Raw genomic sequence first — 20,046 nt, forward strand, 5'->3', positions numbered from 1 at the left:
AATGGTTGTTAGGAAGTTACAGTAAAACATTTTAGAGCTTTTATTCTGCTGTAAGTAGAATTTTTCTTTCTCATTTTGACGTATATTCTATAAACCTTTACACAGGGAATGTCTTAAATGCATGTGCAATTGCACAAATATTATCTGTCAATCTTTTGAAATTTTGTCTCTTTTTAAAGCCAAATTAATTCTGAATGAAGAGCTTCCACACCATTTAAATGCATGGTTACACCAGGGACTGTTTGGATTACTTTCAACTTTGTGTCAAATAGCTGTATCTCTAAATCAGTTGTATGTATGCGTTGGGGTTTGCTACAGTGATCTGGCAACATCTATATGCTTCACATATAGAGTCAAAATAAATGAAGATTGGAAGGATCAGCTCATCTAATCCATCCTTTCACTCCTACCCTACCGCATGCTTTCTAACATTCAGCCCAGTCTTCTCAATATCAGCAAAAACAGAGCTTCCACAAACTCTTGTGAGAGGCTATGTCATACTCAGGAAATTTTTGATGATAGGGAAGAAGACATTTCTGCATAAAAATTGTGCTACCTGGTGCTGATGTGCAGCCAACCCTGCAATGTTGTGCAGTGGCTTCTCAGAAACAGCTGTTGGACCTGATCAGGAAAGTTGTTATAGCTCAGGCAAATAAGGATGCCGCTAGCTCAGATTGCCAAGTATTTACTGTTATGAGATCCTGTTCTTAAATGCTTGTAACTTTGCCAAATTTAAACATTCAGATTGATTTTTGAGTGTCTGCCTCAGGCTGAATCATTTGGGAAGCTTCAGTTGAAATGATTCAGCTATCTCTGAGAATGATGTTAGAGGAAATTGTGTTGTTTTACCGGATTGTTACAGTCATTTAGGGGATAAGCTGAAACATCTTAACATTGAATTTTCTACTACTTTTATTCCTTGATTTACGTCTTCAACTTCCTTTATATCCTTTTTTTTTTTTTTAATTTCATTACTATGCAGAAGTTTTGTAAATATTCTTTTGTACTGAAACTTGTTAAACAATTCTAAGGATACATGAAAATCAAAGGAAAATGTTAATTTATTACTATGATTTTTGAAATACCAGTTTGGGGTTAACTATCCATCTGTAGAAATTAATAGAAGTTATTGATTGCCTTCTGTATAATCAGATATGTAAAAGATTGGGAGGAAAAAGAATCTTAAATCGAAGATTTTACCATGTGTAGTATAAAAACTTCCTGAAAAATTTAATGGCTTCCCAAAACATTGGAGAGCAAGCACCTGAGAACATAGTGGTAGGGAGTTCCATGAAATGGAATGGACAGCCAACTGCCAGTTTCTTCTCCCTGGTAACCAATGACAGGATGCACCGGAAGAGCACAAAGCTGCACCAGGGGAGGTTCACAAGGAAAAGGTTCTTACTGTGAGGGTGGTCAAACACTGGAAAAGGCTTCCTAATGAGGTAATTGATGCCCTATGCCTGTCAGTGTTCAAAAGGCAATTGGATAATGCTCTCCTTAACATGCTTTAACTTTTGGTCAGCCCTGAGGTGTCAGGCAGGTGGACTTGATGATGTCTGAAGATCCCTTCCAACTCAGCTCAGCTCAACTCAGCTCAACTCAGCTCAACTCAATTCAACTATTCTGTTCTGTTCTGTTCCATTCCGTTCCGTTCTGTAACATTAAGAAATTAGGGTAGGTATATACTGAGATCCTGTTCTATGCTTACAACTATTGAGCATGCAGGCAGGAGGGAGAATTAAGTAAATATTGCAAAATACGTTATCTAAATTAACTGAGTTGATATTAACACAAGACATAATAGCCTTGTTTTTAACAGTACTGACCACAGCGGAGTTTTAGAATATACTCAGTGCCTAGAGAAATACTTCTCAAAACTCAGAAATGATAAGCAACAGTAAATGCTCAAATAGCAGCAACAAACAATGTCTATAAGCACCGTTACTTGGGCAATGCCTTTTCATTGGTGATTCCTTTAGTACAATAGCCAAAGACTGAAATAGGCTGATGATCTTTCACTCTGGGGGCATATGAGTCATATAAAGCAGGTGTGATGTATTTACAAAGACAGTTTTCTTGAAAAAAAGACATTCAATAATTCTAAGGGTTGTTGACTGTAGGTTGTTATTTGTTCATCACCCAAGGCTGTAGAAATGGTACATATGTCCAGATACCTTGTACAAGTGTGGAAGTTGAACACTACAGAGCTCCTCATAGAGGTACAGAGCTGCTCATAGATGACTTGGAATGTCTATATTTATTTATTTATTTATTTATTTCTGTTGGAGGATTCTGACTTTCATCTGTAGATTTTTATCCGCAGCTGAAGAGGTGAGGAGAGGAACTGAAATCAGAAAGGGCACAGTGACATGAAATACTCACCAGACAAGTCATATTGTTCTGTGGTTGTGCTGCTTAATAATCATCAGATCACTTAATTGCAGCACATGTATTGTAATGTAAAGTAGAAAGAAAACCAGTACATATTTGAAGACAGAATGATACACAAAAGTGGACATTTTACAGCTCTTGTTGGGGGTGGGATGAAGGGACTGAGAGTTTAGAGAACAGTCTCCAAGCTGAAAATGTTGTATGAGAATAATAAATACTATTATATTACTACCCCTTTTTTTTTTTTTGCATTGCAGAAATCTTCTTTGATCTTTGTTGTGATTGAAATAGATACTTTCCACACTAGTCTTAGTTTTTCAAGTAAACAACAGAAGAACAACTTCTAATCTGTTTCTTTTATGTCTTCTGTTTCTGCCTGATGCACAGGACTGTCAAATAAAACATTGTTTTACACCTTCACAGGTACACCAGTGTACCTTTCAGAAACTCCTTAGCATTTCCAGAATCAGCCAGACATCCAGACTCTTTTATAGGGCCATAATTTCCATGTTAGCTGCCAGATGCACGTAGTATTTTATCCACAGTGCTTTAAATATGCTGAGGATTAGGTAAGGGAAAGCAGACAAAATTTATCCCTGAGGGCTGTTTTATAATATTAATTTTTAACTTTATCTGGCAGGGCTCCTCAGAAGGGAAAAACACACTGCATTGTCTAGCTTGAAATCAAATCTCTCTGTGCTTTATGGACAAGTTCATTAAATTCGGCTACATAGTGCAGTCACAGGACATCTTCCACAAACAATGGGAAGTGTAGCTATAGACTCTAGAAAGTCTACTTGCTGCATAGGTTTGTTCACTTTCAGAGACAAGAACCAACATTTAAATATAAGTAATTTCACCAGTGGATAACTTGATAACTATACATAAATAACAGAAGTTAATATTCTTTCAAACCTCCTTAGTCTTGTTAGTTGGTTTTGTGGCTTTACAAGACAGTTCCCCTCCCTCCTTTTTTGTTTTTCTTAGCATCATTCCATGGGGGTTAGGGCCTTGTGATTTTCCTTCTCCCAGGAGGTAGATTTTGATTTCTTCAGCCTTCAGCTAAGCCTTGGGATACAGCTCTTTTATCCCAGCAAGTGCAGCTGGATTTGGTATTCCTTCTTTCCATCAATACCCAATGATGGGTGTAGGTGACACCAGGCACGCTCAAGGGATTGTTCTTATAAACAAAGAAGAAAAAGAAATTAAAGAGAGTTATAATAGCATAACCCTGGTTTATTCAGCTCACAGTGAGCTCTGGCTTCTTCAGACATCCCTGTTGGCTGTTTTTACCTGTCTGGGTTTCTTAAACAACTTCCCAACAGCTCTGTCTCCCTGTTCCATCTCCACTCTACTGCTGAGTACTTTGACCTTTTTTTTTCTCCAGTCTTTTCCAGGTTTGGAATGAATGCAGTCAGGCCATAGGCATCCAAATCACAAGTTGATATACAGTAAGCATAGTTTATTATAACCATCAGATGCAGTAAAAGCACTGACCTGGGAAGAAAAGACTTCCTAGAATGGTCTTTCCACTATCTAACTAAAGTTTTCATTTCTGATTATTTCTTTAACAGGAATCCAGCCTCAGCATTTATCTCTGTTTCTTTTTTAATGCAGTTGTTAATGATTGGTCACTGGAGTACAGTACCTGACTGCAGCTGGAGCTCAGGCAATCAGACACCTTAATGGCATCAATTCTATACAAAAATAATCACAAGCAATTGGCTCCACATTCAGAAATGAGGCCAAATATTCAGCGTCTGCTTCTCAAAGTCTTAAAAAGACCCTTACTGATCGTAAAGTCAACCACTCACGAGAAAAGGAAGAAACAAAACTAGGACTGAGAGATGAAGAAAGCTAAAATGAACTGTAAATGAGACCATGGTGTTCCAAGCACTCCCATGTGAATCATTAGTATAAATATTTCCCTGAAGATAATTATGGGTGTCTTGCTAAAAGGACTCCTAGCTCTCCATTGCTGCAAGCTCATAATCAGTGTTTGTAGTTTAAACAAAAATTGCATTTTTGAACTTATAATTTACAGATGAAAGCTCACGTGGGATGTGTTTCATCTCATATATACTGTGAAATGCATTTGAAAATAAAGGCTTTTGCATTAAGATCAGTGTTTTACTGCCAGTTATGCTATGAATGGCAGGATTGTTGAGGGTGAGGGTGAATTCGGTCTGATACTCCTATAGAAGCTCAGCTGACTGTAGCTGTGAAATGGGCTCCGTAACTCCAAGTAACAAACAAACTCTATGTGTAAGTGATTGTAAATCACCTTCTGTTTCCCTTTGGGAACCAATTAATGTTAAACTATTGTTAAGATAGGCTTGGAATAAGTTTTATAAGGCTTCATTTACGCTCTTACAGCTGGTGTCAGTGATAGCAATTTTCAGAAAGATGGTGTTTTTCAGAACTAGACCAGAGAAACAGATTTTCACTAGAATCTTAATTATTCAATTCGTTTCACACTTTGTAGAAGGTGAAAAGTGCTTCCTACTGTGTGCACATTGAAAGATTAATCTTGTAATTTTACTGGGTACCAAATTAAAGCATGGTTGTCTAGGAGTGAGAGCAAGCAGTCTGGGAGTCATGAGACCCAAGGTACAGCTGCCAGTGACTTACTGAATGGTCTATAAGGAGTTGCTTAACTGCAGAGTGTCTTTTCAGAAGAATAAAACGTAGGTGGCACTGTGAAGGTTAAGTAACTGGAGATGGAGAAGAATTTGGAAATTATTGGCTAAGAATGCAGTATTTTGAATAATCCTTGCTGTAGGCTTTCAATAAATAAATTTGCTGGCAAATTCAGGGTTCAAAATAATAATCTCATATCTTTGTTCCTTTACGTCATGTCTACTGTTGGGCTTAGTAGGAGTGACTTTATATACTTAGTTGTTTCCACCATTATTTCTATTTTGGTAGTACTGTTGGTGCTGTTGCTTTGCTGTGGGAATAATCAAGAAAATTCCTCAAAGCATGTCTTTACTTTCAAAATGCAAATTCTGTGGCCACAAATTTTTTCTCACTTACTCCAGTACAGCTATAGTGTGCACTAACTCTCCCTTCACAGGACAGGAATTGCTGAGTTACTTAAGAAAGGCTTCTTGGATGAGTATTTTATTCTGAAGGTCTGAAGGGTAATGATACTGAAATAACCAAGAAACTGAGTTTCATTGGCACAATGCTCACAAAGAAGGAAAAGGAACAAACATAACCTTCATATTCCATGTTACTGTAAAAAAAAAAAATCAAAGCCTACATACACAAGGATGTGTTTGTACAAAGGCAATATAGGGAACAGGATCTTTACTGGGACACCCTGGATGCTGCATTTTCTTGCCATAAATGATGGCTCGATGTAAACAGTGGTTGGAATGTAACTGAATATACATATTCAATATACTGGAACTGAATTATGGATTGTAGCAGTTCTGACATGAAAATACCATTTTGTGAAAAACAATTCTATCTCCCAACTGTACTCTTCCATCTGGTGGGCAAGCACAGCACCATCAGCTGGCCAGCTGATCCCTTGGCTGCACGCGGGGCAAGGATGTGAGGGCTGAAAGGCATCCAGCTAAGGGAGAGATATATATAGGTCCCTCAGTGGCTTTTTCAGGGAATTAAGAGCTTATGTTCTGGGGGAACATAGAGCCTTTACTGAGTGCCCTGCTCTTGCTTAGCACATATGTGGAGCTAAGGATTCTCCATGCACTGCAGCGGGATATGGCTACCTCAACTGAGTACACTGCAGACAGTTACATGAAGGTAAAATTGGCAAGGTAGAACAGTAGTAGTGATGACTGAGGGCTCCTGGGTGTTTCCTTCACAAGAAAATTGAATGTGATTAGGAGGTAAACTTGGAACAGAAGGGAAACTCCCCCAGGTTTTCCAGGGATCTTCACCTTCCAGAAGGTCTTCACCTTCCTTGAATGCAGGCAGGCTGGGACTATGCTGTCAAGAAGAGACTTGCAGTAGCCAGAGGACAGGTGTCCAGATTTCTGGTGTTACTTAGTTTTGTGACACATACAAGAAAGGGTCAAGAGAACCCTTGTTCTCTTCCAGCTTGTGCACAAACTAGGTGGTGTGTCCATAGGCAAGCCTGTGCTTTCTGTACCTCTCTGATTACTATCTGGCAATATACACCATTGTTTCCCCTCTGCATTGTAATCTGCAGTTTTTCATCTGTGTCTCCCTCATCATGAAGTTTCATCTTAATCTTTTATCATTCTTTGCATAATAAGCTGGGATTCATGGTGTGTTTGGAAGAAGCTTTATTTTTGATTAGTTGCAAATGTCTCTAACACTGTCCATCCCTGTGTGCAACACAAAATGACTGGCCTCATACTGGATTTTTCAGTTAAGCCAGCTAACCTAGTAACCAGAATCCTACATGAAAGGCTAGAGAAAAAATGTACTATACAAAAATTCAAAGCTGGAAAATCAGCTTCTTGCTTATTTGTGAGCATAAGTGCCCTGTATTTCACAACTTTATTGCATTTATTGTTTGGCTTGTGTTTGGCTCGTGTTTGGCTCATGGCTAGGCAAAACCTAAATAATTTACATCCTGCTTACTTTGAGCAAAGACTAAACCTACTGGCCAGAATGCCAATGAACTGATTGGCCAAAAAAAATGAAATTTGGAGCACTGTAAATATCTGCAACTCCACTTTCATCTCTCTACCACTGGCTTTTAAAAAGTGACATGAAATCTTTATTCTGTGCCATCAGTGTTAATTGAGACTATGCTAATGCCAGAAATTTTTCCTCCCTCCTACAGTCCCAATGTCAGCAGTGCAGAATTACTGCAGTATCCTCTGGGCAGTGTTTAAAAAGCTTCTTGACCGTAATGGGTAGAAAAAATAACTCGGTGAACTCCATTTATTGTTCTAATGTGTGAGTGCTCACTGCCTATATCCCCCTGGCAGGGGCCCTGGTTGACAATACCAGGGGGGAAAGAGCCACCCTTGCCTTTTTTTGGGCTTTCCTTTGCAGAGAATGTCACAGATATTTCTGCTGTCCCTGGCACATGAGCACAGCTGCAGATACTCACTGTGGGTTTTCGGTTCAGTTTGTGTGGTTTGGGACAGCCGTCACTGGGGATCACACCAGCAAGCATAGAGGGCATGGTGGTGGCTTGATGTTATTCACTGAGCATTTTTGTACCACAAGTGCAGGAATCATTCTTTTTTTGGAAAAGCTGAGGAACCTTAGTTTCTGCACCACTTAGCCTGCCGTTCAAAATGCTTTAATTTGTCAATAAACAGCAGACATGCATGGACATCACTACAATCTGGTGGCTGAAAAAACGCAGTAGATGCTTTGGCAAAGCCTGATTGCAGCCCTGGGTTGTGAAAGTTGTAGCTCAGAAAGCAAAGCCTGTGGCCTTGACACCTCATGAAAGGGAGAGCTACCTGCAGGCATACTTTAAGGTGGCAAGTATTCTGTTGTCTTCTGTTACAAAAAAAATAAATAAATCTGTAAGCCTGAAGTAGATCTGCTTCTCCAAGGCAGCATGTGACTGTGGTTGACACATAAGGATTGAATTGAAACCCAGGTTTTAAGTTCTTCCTCAGAGTACTAAACTTTCATTAAAATCAGTCAGAGAAGAAAGCTGATCTCACAGGAGAGACCTGAGCTCCAACTGTTCCTAAGAGCAGGAGGAGATGGCTGTCAGATCAAATCAGGAATTCCTTCCTTCAGCTTCCTTGAGCATTGGTAGTCCGGAGCATCCCAGAAGGGATTTATTTGTGATATAAACACATTTGTTCTTTCCTTTTGATTAATGATTCTACGTTTTGGCTGAGAATGCTGTGCAGTAAAGTCCCTGTAAGTCCCCTTACAGTCTGTGGCCAATAAAGACTGATGCAGAGATCCTGGTCATGGGCTGCAAAATGCCCAGCAGGCACTACCTGACTTATGTCTGTACCTCATACATGCTCCGAAGGTTAATAGTATCTGTCTGAAAATGCTACTGGATTACCTATGCTGGATATTATTATTAGTAGTACATTAAAGACTCAAAAGCTTTATAATGTGAAAAAGATGCTGAACTCTGTTGATAATAAAGATTTGGTGTCATATTTAAGAACAGCATGTAGGATTATTTATTGTCCATACTCCAGTCAGCTTTGACAATGAAAATTTACTTGTCAAGCACACTTTTATTTTAGTCTGTTTGTGGTTATTTTCATTCTGTAAGTTTGACGCGTTCGTCTGAAATCCATGGCCTGTAATTTCCAAATACACCAAGGGACGATCACTGGAATTGCAAAAATTTTACCTTTCCTAGAAAACTTTAGTGGACTGAGTTTTGCCACTTGGGTTTTAGTTCATATTTGATCTGGCCTATTTCTTTAGTATGTGTAACTGGTATAATACACTGGTATCTAGCACGATGCTAAGTAAGTATCAGTGGTGAGGGATCTGACCCTGTAAGACAACTAACTCTTCGCTAAAAACCTGTCTATTGAGAGCCAAGAGTGCTCAGCAGCCCTCTAGACTAGCCAAAATCTTGCTCTTCTATGATCAAAGCTAAGGCCACTTCATTGTTGTCTTTCCACTGACTGTAAATGATCTTGGGCGAAAATGATTATGGAAATGGAGTGAGTTGAGAAAAGAACTAGGTGTATGACTAACTGCCCAGAGATGAAAAGTTAATCTTCGACTGCTGCTGATATAACTCACCTGATTTGATTTCACTTGGAAAAAGAGGCTCTGAACCTGAGTTTTACTGATCATTAATCACCGTGCTTGCAAAGGCATCGGGAGACCAGTTTGATCATGCAGCTGTTGGAGGGTTCTTTAAACTGGACGAACATAACAGTTACAGGAGGTGATGAGGGATACCCCATGTGACTGTAAAACGCAGATTCTGACACCCAAGCTGACATAAGAATAAAGCATTGATACCATTGAGCTTAACTCCTTCATTTGCAAACCTGCTCCATTGCAACTGCTGTTTGTAAAAGCATTTAATATAAGAGTTATTTGTAAGCACAGACATTTAAATATTTAATTCATGGCTAACATAGTACAGTGCTTTAGAGAAATGTTTAGAGACACTTCCAGGCAGCATCACTACATGATCATTTCCCTTAAAATATGGAGGATGTCAGTAGATGGAATGACAGCCATTTTTAGCACTGAGTACATATCCTACACTAAGAGTAATGCTCTTGTTTTCAGGTTTTATAAAACACATCTCCATTTGTAAACAGACTGGCAGCTCCACACATGGGTTGTACCCCCAGTACATTGTTTTTAATCTCACTGTAAACGGTGTCATTCCTAAACTGGGAGACCAGCACTGAGGCTTTTTTTTATTCAGAAGGCTGTTTTGGCCCTTAATGATGTTAATAGGTTAGGGAATTGATGTGTCAGGAATGGCATCAGGTGCATTTCTGGAGAGGAGAAATTTATTTCTCTGAGTGGTTGCTCCCTGTGATAAGATGTGCTTTATTTTCCTTGTTGCTAGGAGGGTAATGTGCATCCACACATCTTTTGCAGCCTGTCTTAATTTGCCAAAACTCAGTTGCAAAGAATTTTAAATTGCTATCTTTGCATGCTATAAATGTAGATAATAAAAATATACCAGGTTTCCATGCCTGGTTTTATGCTTTCACTGATTATTCTCTTTTTAATAAAGGAATGATCCCTGATATGGACAGAAGGTGCTTTACTGCTATTTCAGACCGACACCTTTACCCTATTAAGAAAATTGTTTTCAATATCAAGTTGACCTCCCAGTAAACCATTTCTATTTCTCATGGACCTAGAGACTTTGGAAAGTGTGCAGAGTATTGAGGATGTGAATTTCTATGTGAATTACTTGCTCTGATTTCAAGTTATTATTAAGCCTTGCCAGTGAAAATGCAAACAAAACCATGTCCCCAAGGGATGAGGAATAGACATTGCTGCACATTGTAATCAGCCTCTCTTGAAGATTCATTTAATATCTTGTATATTTTTTTTTTATGAAATGCATTATTCATGTAACAGGATTCACAGAGAGAAGCAGCTGAATTGTAATTTCTGGGAAGATTCTTCTTCAGAGATGGCATTTTCATTATTTAAATCAATGCAGTAGGGCTGGCCTGCATGAGGGAGGCATGAAGTGAAGGGGCCAGGCAGCCTGCAGATGGGGCACTGATGCAGTTAGTTTACTGTATCTGAAGGGGAATAAAAAACAAAACAAAACAAAACAAAAAAAAACATTTAGCTTACTGAAACACTTTTTGGGTCAGTATGTGGCCACTTTAGACATCATTACACTTAGTGGATTTTTCTTCCTCTGTGTTAGGAGCAATACTTAAGAGAATAATATTCAACTAATGCTTATTCAGTAAATAAGCATCCTCTTTCAGAAAAATACTGCTTGCAAGCTGCTTTACCCGCTGCTGTTTCCTAGAGACTGCTTGTTCAGTTCTCTATTGAATCCATCTCACAGCAATGTGAGAGGGCATTTCTTCTTGTTTCAGGGTCTACAATAAAAGTTCCACATGTTTATATTGCAATTCAGTCTTATATACATAACCTTTTGTAAACTACTGTACTTAATTAACACAAGCTTAGTCTCTGTTGCCTCACTCCACCAGCAATCCCACTGGAATCAGCAGGGCTGCTCAGAGATAACAAAACACAAATAACACCTGTGGAGTCTGAGCCCAGCTAAACAAAACTATGGTTGTACAACTGTAATTGCTTAAGTGGTGTCATGTGCCATGCACCTCCTCCAGCACTGTTGATGGCAAACTTATTTTTAAAAGTGAATATTTCAGAATTTAATTAGTGCATATAACCAGTCGATTATGCTAATGAAAAAAAATATAGGATCATGCAGCTGAATCTGAGATGTTTCATAAGGAAAAGGATTCTCTTTGGCTGTCCTCCTGCATTCCCCTATATTGGTCCTACACACCTATGTGCCTCCTTCTATTTTCCTCTTCTCCTCCCCTTTACCCCAGAGGCTGGAAGGGTTCACAGATACCATCTTTCATGTCTTTAAAGAAACAGGTGACTGCAGAGCTTTCTGGTTTAAGTGTGAGCCAACAACTTCCTGTGAAGTTTTTGAACTTCACATTTCTGCAGGAGGTATGTGCACCTGTTCACTGGCGTGGACAGGAGTGTGGTGTTCCAGCAGTAGCGGGTTGGTGCCACTCATACATAGCCTCCTGAAATGGCAGGAAGCCTGGAAGGGTGTTTTGATGCACAGTGGTAGGTTGCTGTGGTTAACTTCTTTCTCCTTTTCTCTCTGTTTGCCCAAGTTTGTCCACTACCTCCAATGGTGAGCCATGGAGACTACATCTGCCACCCGCGGCCTTGCGAGCGCTACAACCATGGGACAGTGGTGGAGTTTTACTGTGATCCTGGTTACACCCTCACCAATGACTACAAATACATCACCTGCCAGTATGGGGAGTGGTTCCCCTCCTACCAAGTCTACTGTGTCAAAACAGGTAAGGGAGCAGCAATGGCATATCCTCTTACAGTCCATCTCTTTTAGATCAAATCAGTAGTTTAGTAATGCCTGGTGAAATTCATTTGTTTTTTGCTTAAGTGATGAACATTGATTTTTAGATGCCATTAAATACAGCATATTTTATTCCTGAATGATCCTAAACCATCTCAACAGTTAGCTCTTCAAATGTACTTTGGAATATCTTGTGGATTTTTTAATATGTATATAAGATAAATTCATGATTGCATGCATAAAAGAAACATCAAGGGGAAAAAGCAAGGTCCAGCCCCTGTGACAGATTGCTGTTAAGGCCGCTTGTAAATTAAATAAAACACACATGTAAGAAATCTCTCACCCTAACTGGCACTTCTGAGTATTGTTAAAGAATTAATATAAAATAGCAGCAGTAATAAGCACAATTGTGGTATTGTTCTCTTTTTGTTACAGAACAAACTTGGCCAAATACACAGGAGACCCTCCTGACTACATGGAAAATAGTGGCATTTACTGCTACCAGTGTTTTATTAGTACTTCTACTGGTCATTTTAGCCAGGATGTTCCAGACCAAATTTAAGACACATTTCCTTCCAAGGTTTGTACTGTTTTTTATTTGTTTGTTTGCTTGTTTGGGCTGGTGGTGGTGGTTTGGTTTGGTTTGGTTGGTTGGTTGGTTTTTGAACACTGAAGCCCTTAATTCAGTTTTCACATTCAGTGCTCCTTGCTGAGGAAGCAGAACAGCTCCTGAGCCTTGCAGATACCTCCTTTGCACTGAACAGAAGTATCTGAACTACCTACACGGACAGGCATCCCTGGAAAGCCACTGTAGTTCCTTCTGCAACTAAAAGCCAAAGTTTGTCAGATTCATTCTGGGAGTAATTACAGCTTTACTACTGAGAATAGCTGCTTCTGCATATAAAAATATTTGACAGTGCTTTAAAATACTCATTTTTGGGTGCCAGGGGAATTCATTTTTTAAGTACTGTGGATTCAGTAATGTAAGTTTTAAGAAAGAATTTCTTTTTTTTTTTTCTTCCTGTGGACAAATTTATATTAGAAGTTTGCTTTCCCTTCATGAGTATTATTTTCATCATGATTCATGAACATCTCCTACATCTACCTTTATTTCCATAAAATACTGTGCAGCTATGAGCATTTGTCATTGATTCGCACAGCACTCCTCAAGAGACAGGTAGGTGGGTACTATTATTATTATCTTGCAATGGGAAAAACAAAGGCAGGCACGCTATGGTTTAGGTAAAGCTTGTGATGTATCTAGGTTTAGATCTGTTGATCTGTCTCTACATTTCAGTCTGCGCTCAATTTGCTATGGACCTTGACTGGGTGACTCTTTCTCTTTCTTTTACTTGTGTCTTTATTCTACCACACACAGAAAGGAGAGGTAATAAAGCTGTATGTCAGTAAATATATCCCCATGTCAATGCAGAAGAATGAATTTGGCAGTCTTACTGTTAAATAAGTATGTGTACCTGAAAGTATATGGATTGTATCAGTAATGTGTATGTTAACATATATATCTACAGTATATGGGGAGTATACATACATAACTAGGAAAACCTCTAGGGTAAAGGGTTGCACCACAGATAGCTTTATAGCCTGGATTCATCTCAGTTATTGAAATGACTTTCTGGCCTATTCTTTTCAGATGTTTTCATGTCCTAAGGGGACCTGGGACCAACTCCTTCCTGCTAGGATTCTGTTGTGATTTAATTGACTACAAAAAATATACTTCAGGGTTTATCAAACCTTCCCAACATAATATAAATATTTTGTTTTAAAAAGAAACCAATCTAGTGCTGGTTAAGGATGTCTTCATCCTTTGAAAGCAAGACCTGAAGGAGGCCACAAATCTGGCCCCCAAATTCCTGTCATCCGATAATAGCCAGCTCAGCGCCTGTACATGTGCTGTAAACACTTTTTTGCTCTAGCCCACATCTTTCCAGGGGTTCCAACACTCTTGACTGGTGAAGCACACCTGTGATCTCATATCCATGATATCTTGTCTGTGTGACACAGCAAATGGTGCTCCTTATCTCTTCCAAGCACCTGTTTTCTTTCCCTTCTCTAAATTGTGCTTCACATTACTTGGTTTCATTTATCCAATTGTAACAGATTCCACCTGACTGTCAATCTGAACAGATTTTTGCAAACCTGTGAAGCAAACATTTCTGTGAATGTTAATGACCCTGTAGCATCATTTTGCGTGATTAGAAAGTGTTGTGTTTACTTGCATTCAGCAGTTGCTCCAATGTGCTTCTGAAACACTCTGGCTCTCTGCGATCATTTCTCTGTTTGACTTAGAGGCAACCAGGAGGGCTCCATGGGTGACCCTGACTTTGTGGTGGTGGATGGCGTTCCTGTCATGCTGCCTTCCTATGATGAAGCTGTAAGCAGCAGCTTGAATGCTCTAGCACCTGGATACTCAGCTACAACAGACCAGGGGCATATTTTGCAGACAGAAGATCAGAGTCCTCCTGCTTATCCTGGCCCCAGGATTACAGACACGCTGCCTAGTGAATTTGAGACCTGTGATAGTCAGTCAGGCTCCTCTGAACTGCTCCAAAGTTTGTACTCATCCTCGGTGTGCCAAGCAGCAGCGTTTTCTGGGTCAGATCGAACTGATGCATCCTGTAGCACTGCTGGAGAGGCTGTGTCCACGAGTCTGCAGATTGATATTACAGATGGTGAGTCTTACATAAGAGAGATATGTGAGTCCATAAGTAGGAGCCATTCATTTGTACAGTCAGAGTAGGAATAAAGCCAGCTGACCTGCTTTTTACTTTCTCCATATATTTGCAGAGTCCGTACCTTAATTTGGACATTCTTAAAACCATGCTACTGAGCTTCATGTCCATGATATGTCCTTGCTAACTGTGGTGCAAGGGATTTGACTCCCTGAGGGTAGGACAGGCCAGAAGGCTTCTCTCCAGACCAGGCAGCAGCAGTCTCATCAACGGGGAGGACGGCGGGTGCCTGTATACAGCAGCAAAGTCAAACATCATCTTGCCTGTGCTGGTCTGTTCATCTGCTCCTCAACTGCTACACTCATAACTCCCTCATGTACTGTGGTTTTCACAGCAAAGAACATGATTTTCTCCTTAAAATTGAAAGAAAATCATATTTTCATACCCAGAGAGAATTAGCAGCCTTTATTGAACAAGCTCATTGTGTCTGCACATAATGGCAAACTTTTCAGTCTAAGGCATGTATGCATTTGCATACATTTTAAGCCTTGGACATGGGAGTCACAGCATAAGGGGAACCTACTCACAGGACCATGTATTAGAAGGGAGATCATCATATACTATTGTCTGCATTTAAATCATGAGCATGCATTGATATAATTTCATTTAGCTCTAACAGAGCCTTATGGTGTGTTTCTTAGCATGTTAAGGAATCTACATAGCTTTCCTCAGAGACATTTAAATGAGAAATGTGTGTGAAGCTTAGGTGGAGGAAATTTTCCTGCTTCATAGGGTTGGGGCTAACTTTTAATGGCATCACAAGTGGAAGAGGACTTCTGGAAGGAGGTGGGAGAAATGATGAGGATACCAGTAGAAGTCTCTGCTTACTCTGAATGTTGAGTTAGTCTTTAATGTAGTAGAAGGGATGTTTGCACTTAGGTTTTGGTGGGCCTAACTTGTTTTAGAAAACATGGATAGTAGTTTAATGTTCATATAGCTGTTAGAGCATAAATGGGTATAGAATTGGAGACACTATATATTGCTCAGATTTTACAACGCCCATTTATATTTTTTGCAGAATTGCTAATAATAACGATCTGCAAAGATCTAAAAGGAAGTTACAATCAGTAACCAGTACCATTTCCTTTTTACCTCTAGAGATTCCGTTGATGGAAGAAGACCCTTAGCCTGCATGGAGATGTGTCATCATTGCGTTACACTGTTTGGTAACATGAATACAGAACACTTAGAAAAGACTATCTGTGGATTTGGAGAGGGTATTTTCGTACTTACCAACCCTCCACACGATGATGTCACCAGATTGTGTGTACATCTTAATCCACAGTGGGGATAACAGCAAAAACATTTGGAAAAGCAGTTTTATGAATGAATCCTGGGGATTTGATGAGAGCAGATGTAGAAAAAGAACTGTGGCTTTTTAGAAATGAAATGTATATCTGCATCGCAGAAAGTCATATGGTTCTGTAGAAGTACTATTGGATTTTGATACTAACTGCCTCACAAAAGCATGTCGAAGTATGTAAATTTGCTTATAAAGACTGCTTTAAATGATCTATGGGCCTCTAGTTTATGAAGAAAGCTTTCAAGTTTAAAAGAAATACTATTACTGAAACACACACACAAAAAAGAGGAACGATCCTCTTTGACTTTCGTATGCTAACCAGGAAGCTTTTGATTTACTTGTTGATTTTGTTTCAGACCATGTCTGCAGAAAATACAACAGAAATGATGAGATTCGTATAAACTTTGATGTATGATAGCAAATATATATAAATATATATATATATATTTAAAAACTCTTACAGAGAAAGAAAAGGAGAGACTCCAGATCACATAATGATCTGGAGATTTTTTTAAAGGTAAGATAGATTTATATGATATACAATATTCAAGGTAAAGTATCAATATTTGTATTTATGCAAGACTTCTGTGACAACATTGCATTTGATAAATCCTGCTATAATATGAAAGACCTAGAAAGTGTTAAAATTATGAAATATTTGCTTAAGAAATGTTGAACTGCCGTGCTTCAACCTTTCTTAAGCTCTGACAAATATATACACTAGAGTAATCTACAGTCATAGCCCAGAGCACTGCCTTGTCCCTCTACACTGTGGTAGTATTCTGAGCCATTATTGTAGAATACTTTAAAAGAAAATAAAGTTCAGTTTCAGTTCCTTTGACTTATCAAACTGTGTCTAGTTGGCCTTTTTTTCCATTCCTCACTTCTTTCACCAGTTTCCACCTGAAGGCTGGGATGGCAGGAGAACCCCTGGTCTGTAGCATGTTTGGCCATTATCTAGTTCCAGTGGGACACAGTGGTTTTGTTTAAGCAGAGCACATGAAATGGGTGCAGCAATGGCATGGTTTATGTAGATGCTGTTGTTGTTTTTTCTCTACTCTGTATCCCATGCCAGAGCATTGTGATAAAGACATATGAATGGTCCACCTTTGTGGTATTATAGGCTATTCATTATTTGTCAGGAAAATTCCTGACTGCTTCATATGCTTATGGAAAGCTAAGCAGATTTCTCATCTTATTTTTGGTATTGCACAATTGAAACATATGTTAAACCAGCAGTGTTTTATGGAAGAATTCACCATTTGTTAATGACAGAGATTGTCATCATGGGCTAATCAAAAGCAAAGGAAAAAAAGAGACCAATTTCTGATTTCATATTCAAAGTAAACCTGTAATATCTTTATTGCTCTACACAGAGGATCACTAAAAGTTGCTCTGTTATTTTTTTGATTAATTATTTATTTGCATTGTGGTAGTATCTAGTGATCTCGCTTGCGAATCAGGATAGCAGTATGATAGACCTGCTGCTAATATTCAAGAACGTGTTTATGAGCACCCTGTCAGCAATGGTATATGGTAGTGAGAAGCAAATGGAGACAACAAACAGACAGCACTGTGTAGCAGAGAGGTGATTATTAGTATACTCTCAATTACTTCACAGTATGGCTGATGAGAATGTAGTGATTGGTATTGAATGGTAAGATACCTTCTTATGTTGGACCTTCTTCAAGAATGAAATCTTTAAGACACAGGAGAAGGCCATTCTAATACACCGAAAGTTGAGCCAGCGTGGGATAAGACCCTGTGGGGGCTCTCCATGGGCCACAGCCTCCTGCAGTCCACATCCACCTGCTCCACCGGGGGCTCCTCCACGGGGGGGCTGCAGCATGGAGATCTGCTCCATGTGGGACCCGTGGGCTGCAGGGGGACAGCCTGCTCCACCAGGGGCCTCTCCACAGGCCGCAGGGTAACTGCTGCTGCGTGCCTGGAGCACCTCCTGCCCTCCTGCTGCACTCACCTTGGGGTCTGTAGGGCTGTTTCTCACTCCTCTCTCTCCCAGCTGCTGTTGTGCAGCAGTTTCTTCTCTTTCTTAAATATGCTCTCACAGAAGCCCAACCAACATCATTTGTTGGCTTGGCTCTGGCCAGCAGCAGGTCCCTTTTGGAGCTGGCTGGAGCTGGCTCTTACCTGACATGGGGCAGCTTCTGCATTCTTCTCACAGAAGCCACTCCTGCAGCCCCCCTGCTACCAAGCTCTTGCCACATAAACCCAATACATAAGGTTGAGGTACTTAATGTATTCTTTAGCCTCGGTCTTCATTAGTAAGGCCAATTGTTCTCAGGGTACCCAGCCCCCTCAGTTGGAAGGTGGTGACAAGGAGATGCAGCACCTATAATTCAGTAGGAGACTGTAGGTGACCTACTACATCATGTGAATGTTTATGTGTCTATGGGTCCAGACAGGATTACAGACAGGGTTAGAGGGTATTGAAGGAGCAGGCAGAAGTGCTCGCCAAGTAACTTTCAATAATTTACCAGAAGTCCTGGCTAACCAGGGAGGTCCCAGCTGACTGGAGCTTAGCACATGAGACTCTGATCTATAAGAAGGGCGGGAAGGAGGATCTAGGGAATTACAAGGCCATCAATCTGACCGTGGTACCAGGGAAGGTCATGGTGCATATCATCCTGAATGTCATCGCACAATGTCATCATACTATACGTATGGGACAATCAAGTGATCAGAAGCAGCCAGCATGAGTTTATGAAAGGCAGGTCCTGCCTGACTAACTTGATCTCATTATGACAAGGTGATCCACTTAGTTGATGAGGGAAAGACTGGGGATGTTGTCTCCCTGGATTTTAGTAAATCATTTGACACTGTCTCCCACAGTATTCTCCTGGAGAGACTGGCTGCTCATGGCTTGTACAGTTCACTGGGTGAAGAACTGACTGAATGGCCAGGCTCAAAGAGAAGGAGTGAACAGAGTTCAGTCCAATTGTCAGCCAGTCACCAGTGGCATTCCCCAGGGCACAGTATTAGGGCCAGTTTTGTTCAACGTTTTTATCAGTGATCTGGATGAGGCGATCAAGTGCACACTCAATAAGTTTGCAGACAATACCAAGGTAGGCAAGATTGTTGATCTGCTTGAGGGTAGGAAGACTTTACAGAGGGATCTGGATAGGCTGGATAGATGGCCTGAGTCCAACTGAATGACATTCAACAGGGTCAAGTGTGAGGTCCTGCGCTTGGGCCACAACAACCCTGTGCGCTGGTATGGGCTTGGGGAAGAGTGACTTGAAAGTTGCCCAGCAGAAAAGGACCTTGGGGTGTTGATCAACAACTGGCTGAACATGAGCCAGCAGTGTGCCTAGGTGGCCAAGAAGTCCGATGGCATCCTGGCCTACATAAGAAACAGTGTAGCCAGCAGATGTAGGGAAGTGATTGTCCCTCTGTACTCAGCACTGGTAAGACCGCACCTTGGATATTATTGTGTTGAGTTTGGGGCTCATCACTACAAGAAGTATATTGACTTACTCAAGCATGTGAAGAGAAGAGCAATGAAACTGGTGATAGGCGTAGAAAAAAAGAGTTATGAGAAGTAGCCAAGGGAACAGGGGTTGATTAGTCTTTAGAAGGGGAGACTGAGGTGTGACCTCATTGCTCTCTACAACTACCTGAAAGGAGAGTGCAGCAAGGAGGATGTCAGTCTCATTTCTCAGGCGATAAGTGACAGAACGTGATGACAAGGTCTCAAGTTGCACCAGGAGAGGGTTAGACTGGATATTAGGAAGACTTCTTCATAGAGAGGGCAGTCAGCCATTGAAACAGGCTGCCCAGGGAAGTGGTGGAGTCCCCATCTTTGGAGGTATTTAAGAGATGTATGGACATGGCACTAAGGGACATGGGTTAGCCATGGGACTCAGTAGGTCAGGTTGATGGTTGGACTTGGTGACCTTGAAGGTCTTTCCCAACCAAGATGATTTTGTGATTCTATATATTGCATATTATCTTCTATTCTTACTTACATAAGATTTGCCATTTTTTCAGATGAAATTTTCTCAATTGCCACCATAATTTCAGTTTTATCCCACAGCTGTATCCATTGGGTATTGGTACTTTCTTTGCCACCCATTTCTTTTTAGGTCCCATGCTTTCCAGAG

The 20,046-nt window shown here is 40.2% G+C and overlaps 1 protein-coding gene across 1 annotated transcript in view; it reads left to right on the forward strand.

The window, feature by feature from the left end:
- Positions 1-16,201, forward strand: part of SUSD4 (sushi domain containing 4) — a 34,954-nt gene extending 18,753 nt beyond the window's left edge. The window contains exons 7-10 of the mRNA XM_040552590.1: positions 11,667-11,858; positions 12,308-12,452; positions 14,180-14,562; positions 15,721-16,201. Coding sequence (XP_040408524.1) covers positions 11,667-11,858; positions 12,308-12,452; positions 14,180-14,562; positions 15,721-15,749 — 749 coding nt within the window. The 3' untranslated portion in view covers positions 15,750-16,201. The remainder of the gene's footprint in view (positions 1-11,666; positions 11,859-12,307; positions 12,453-14,179; positions 14,563-15,720) is intronic.
- The last annotated feature ends 3,845 nt before the right edge of the window (positions 16,202-20,046 follow it).

This window comes from Cygnus olor, chromosome 3 (assembly GCF_009769625.2).
Source record: "Cygnus olor isolate bCygOlo1 chromosome 3, bCygOlo1.pri.v2, whole genome shotgun sequence".
Taxonomy (NCBI): Eukaryota; Metazoa; Chordata; class Aves; order Anseriformes; family Anatidae; genus Cygnus; species Cygnus olor.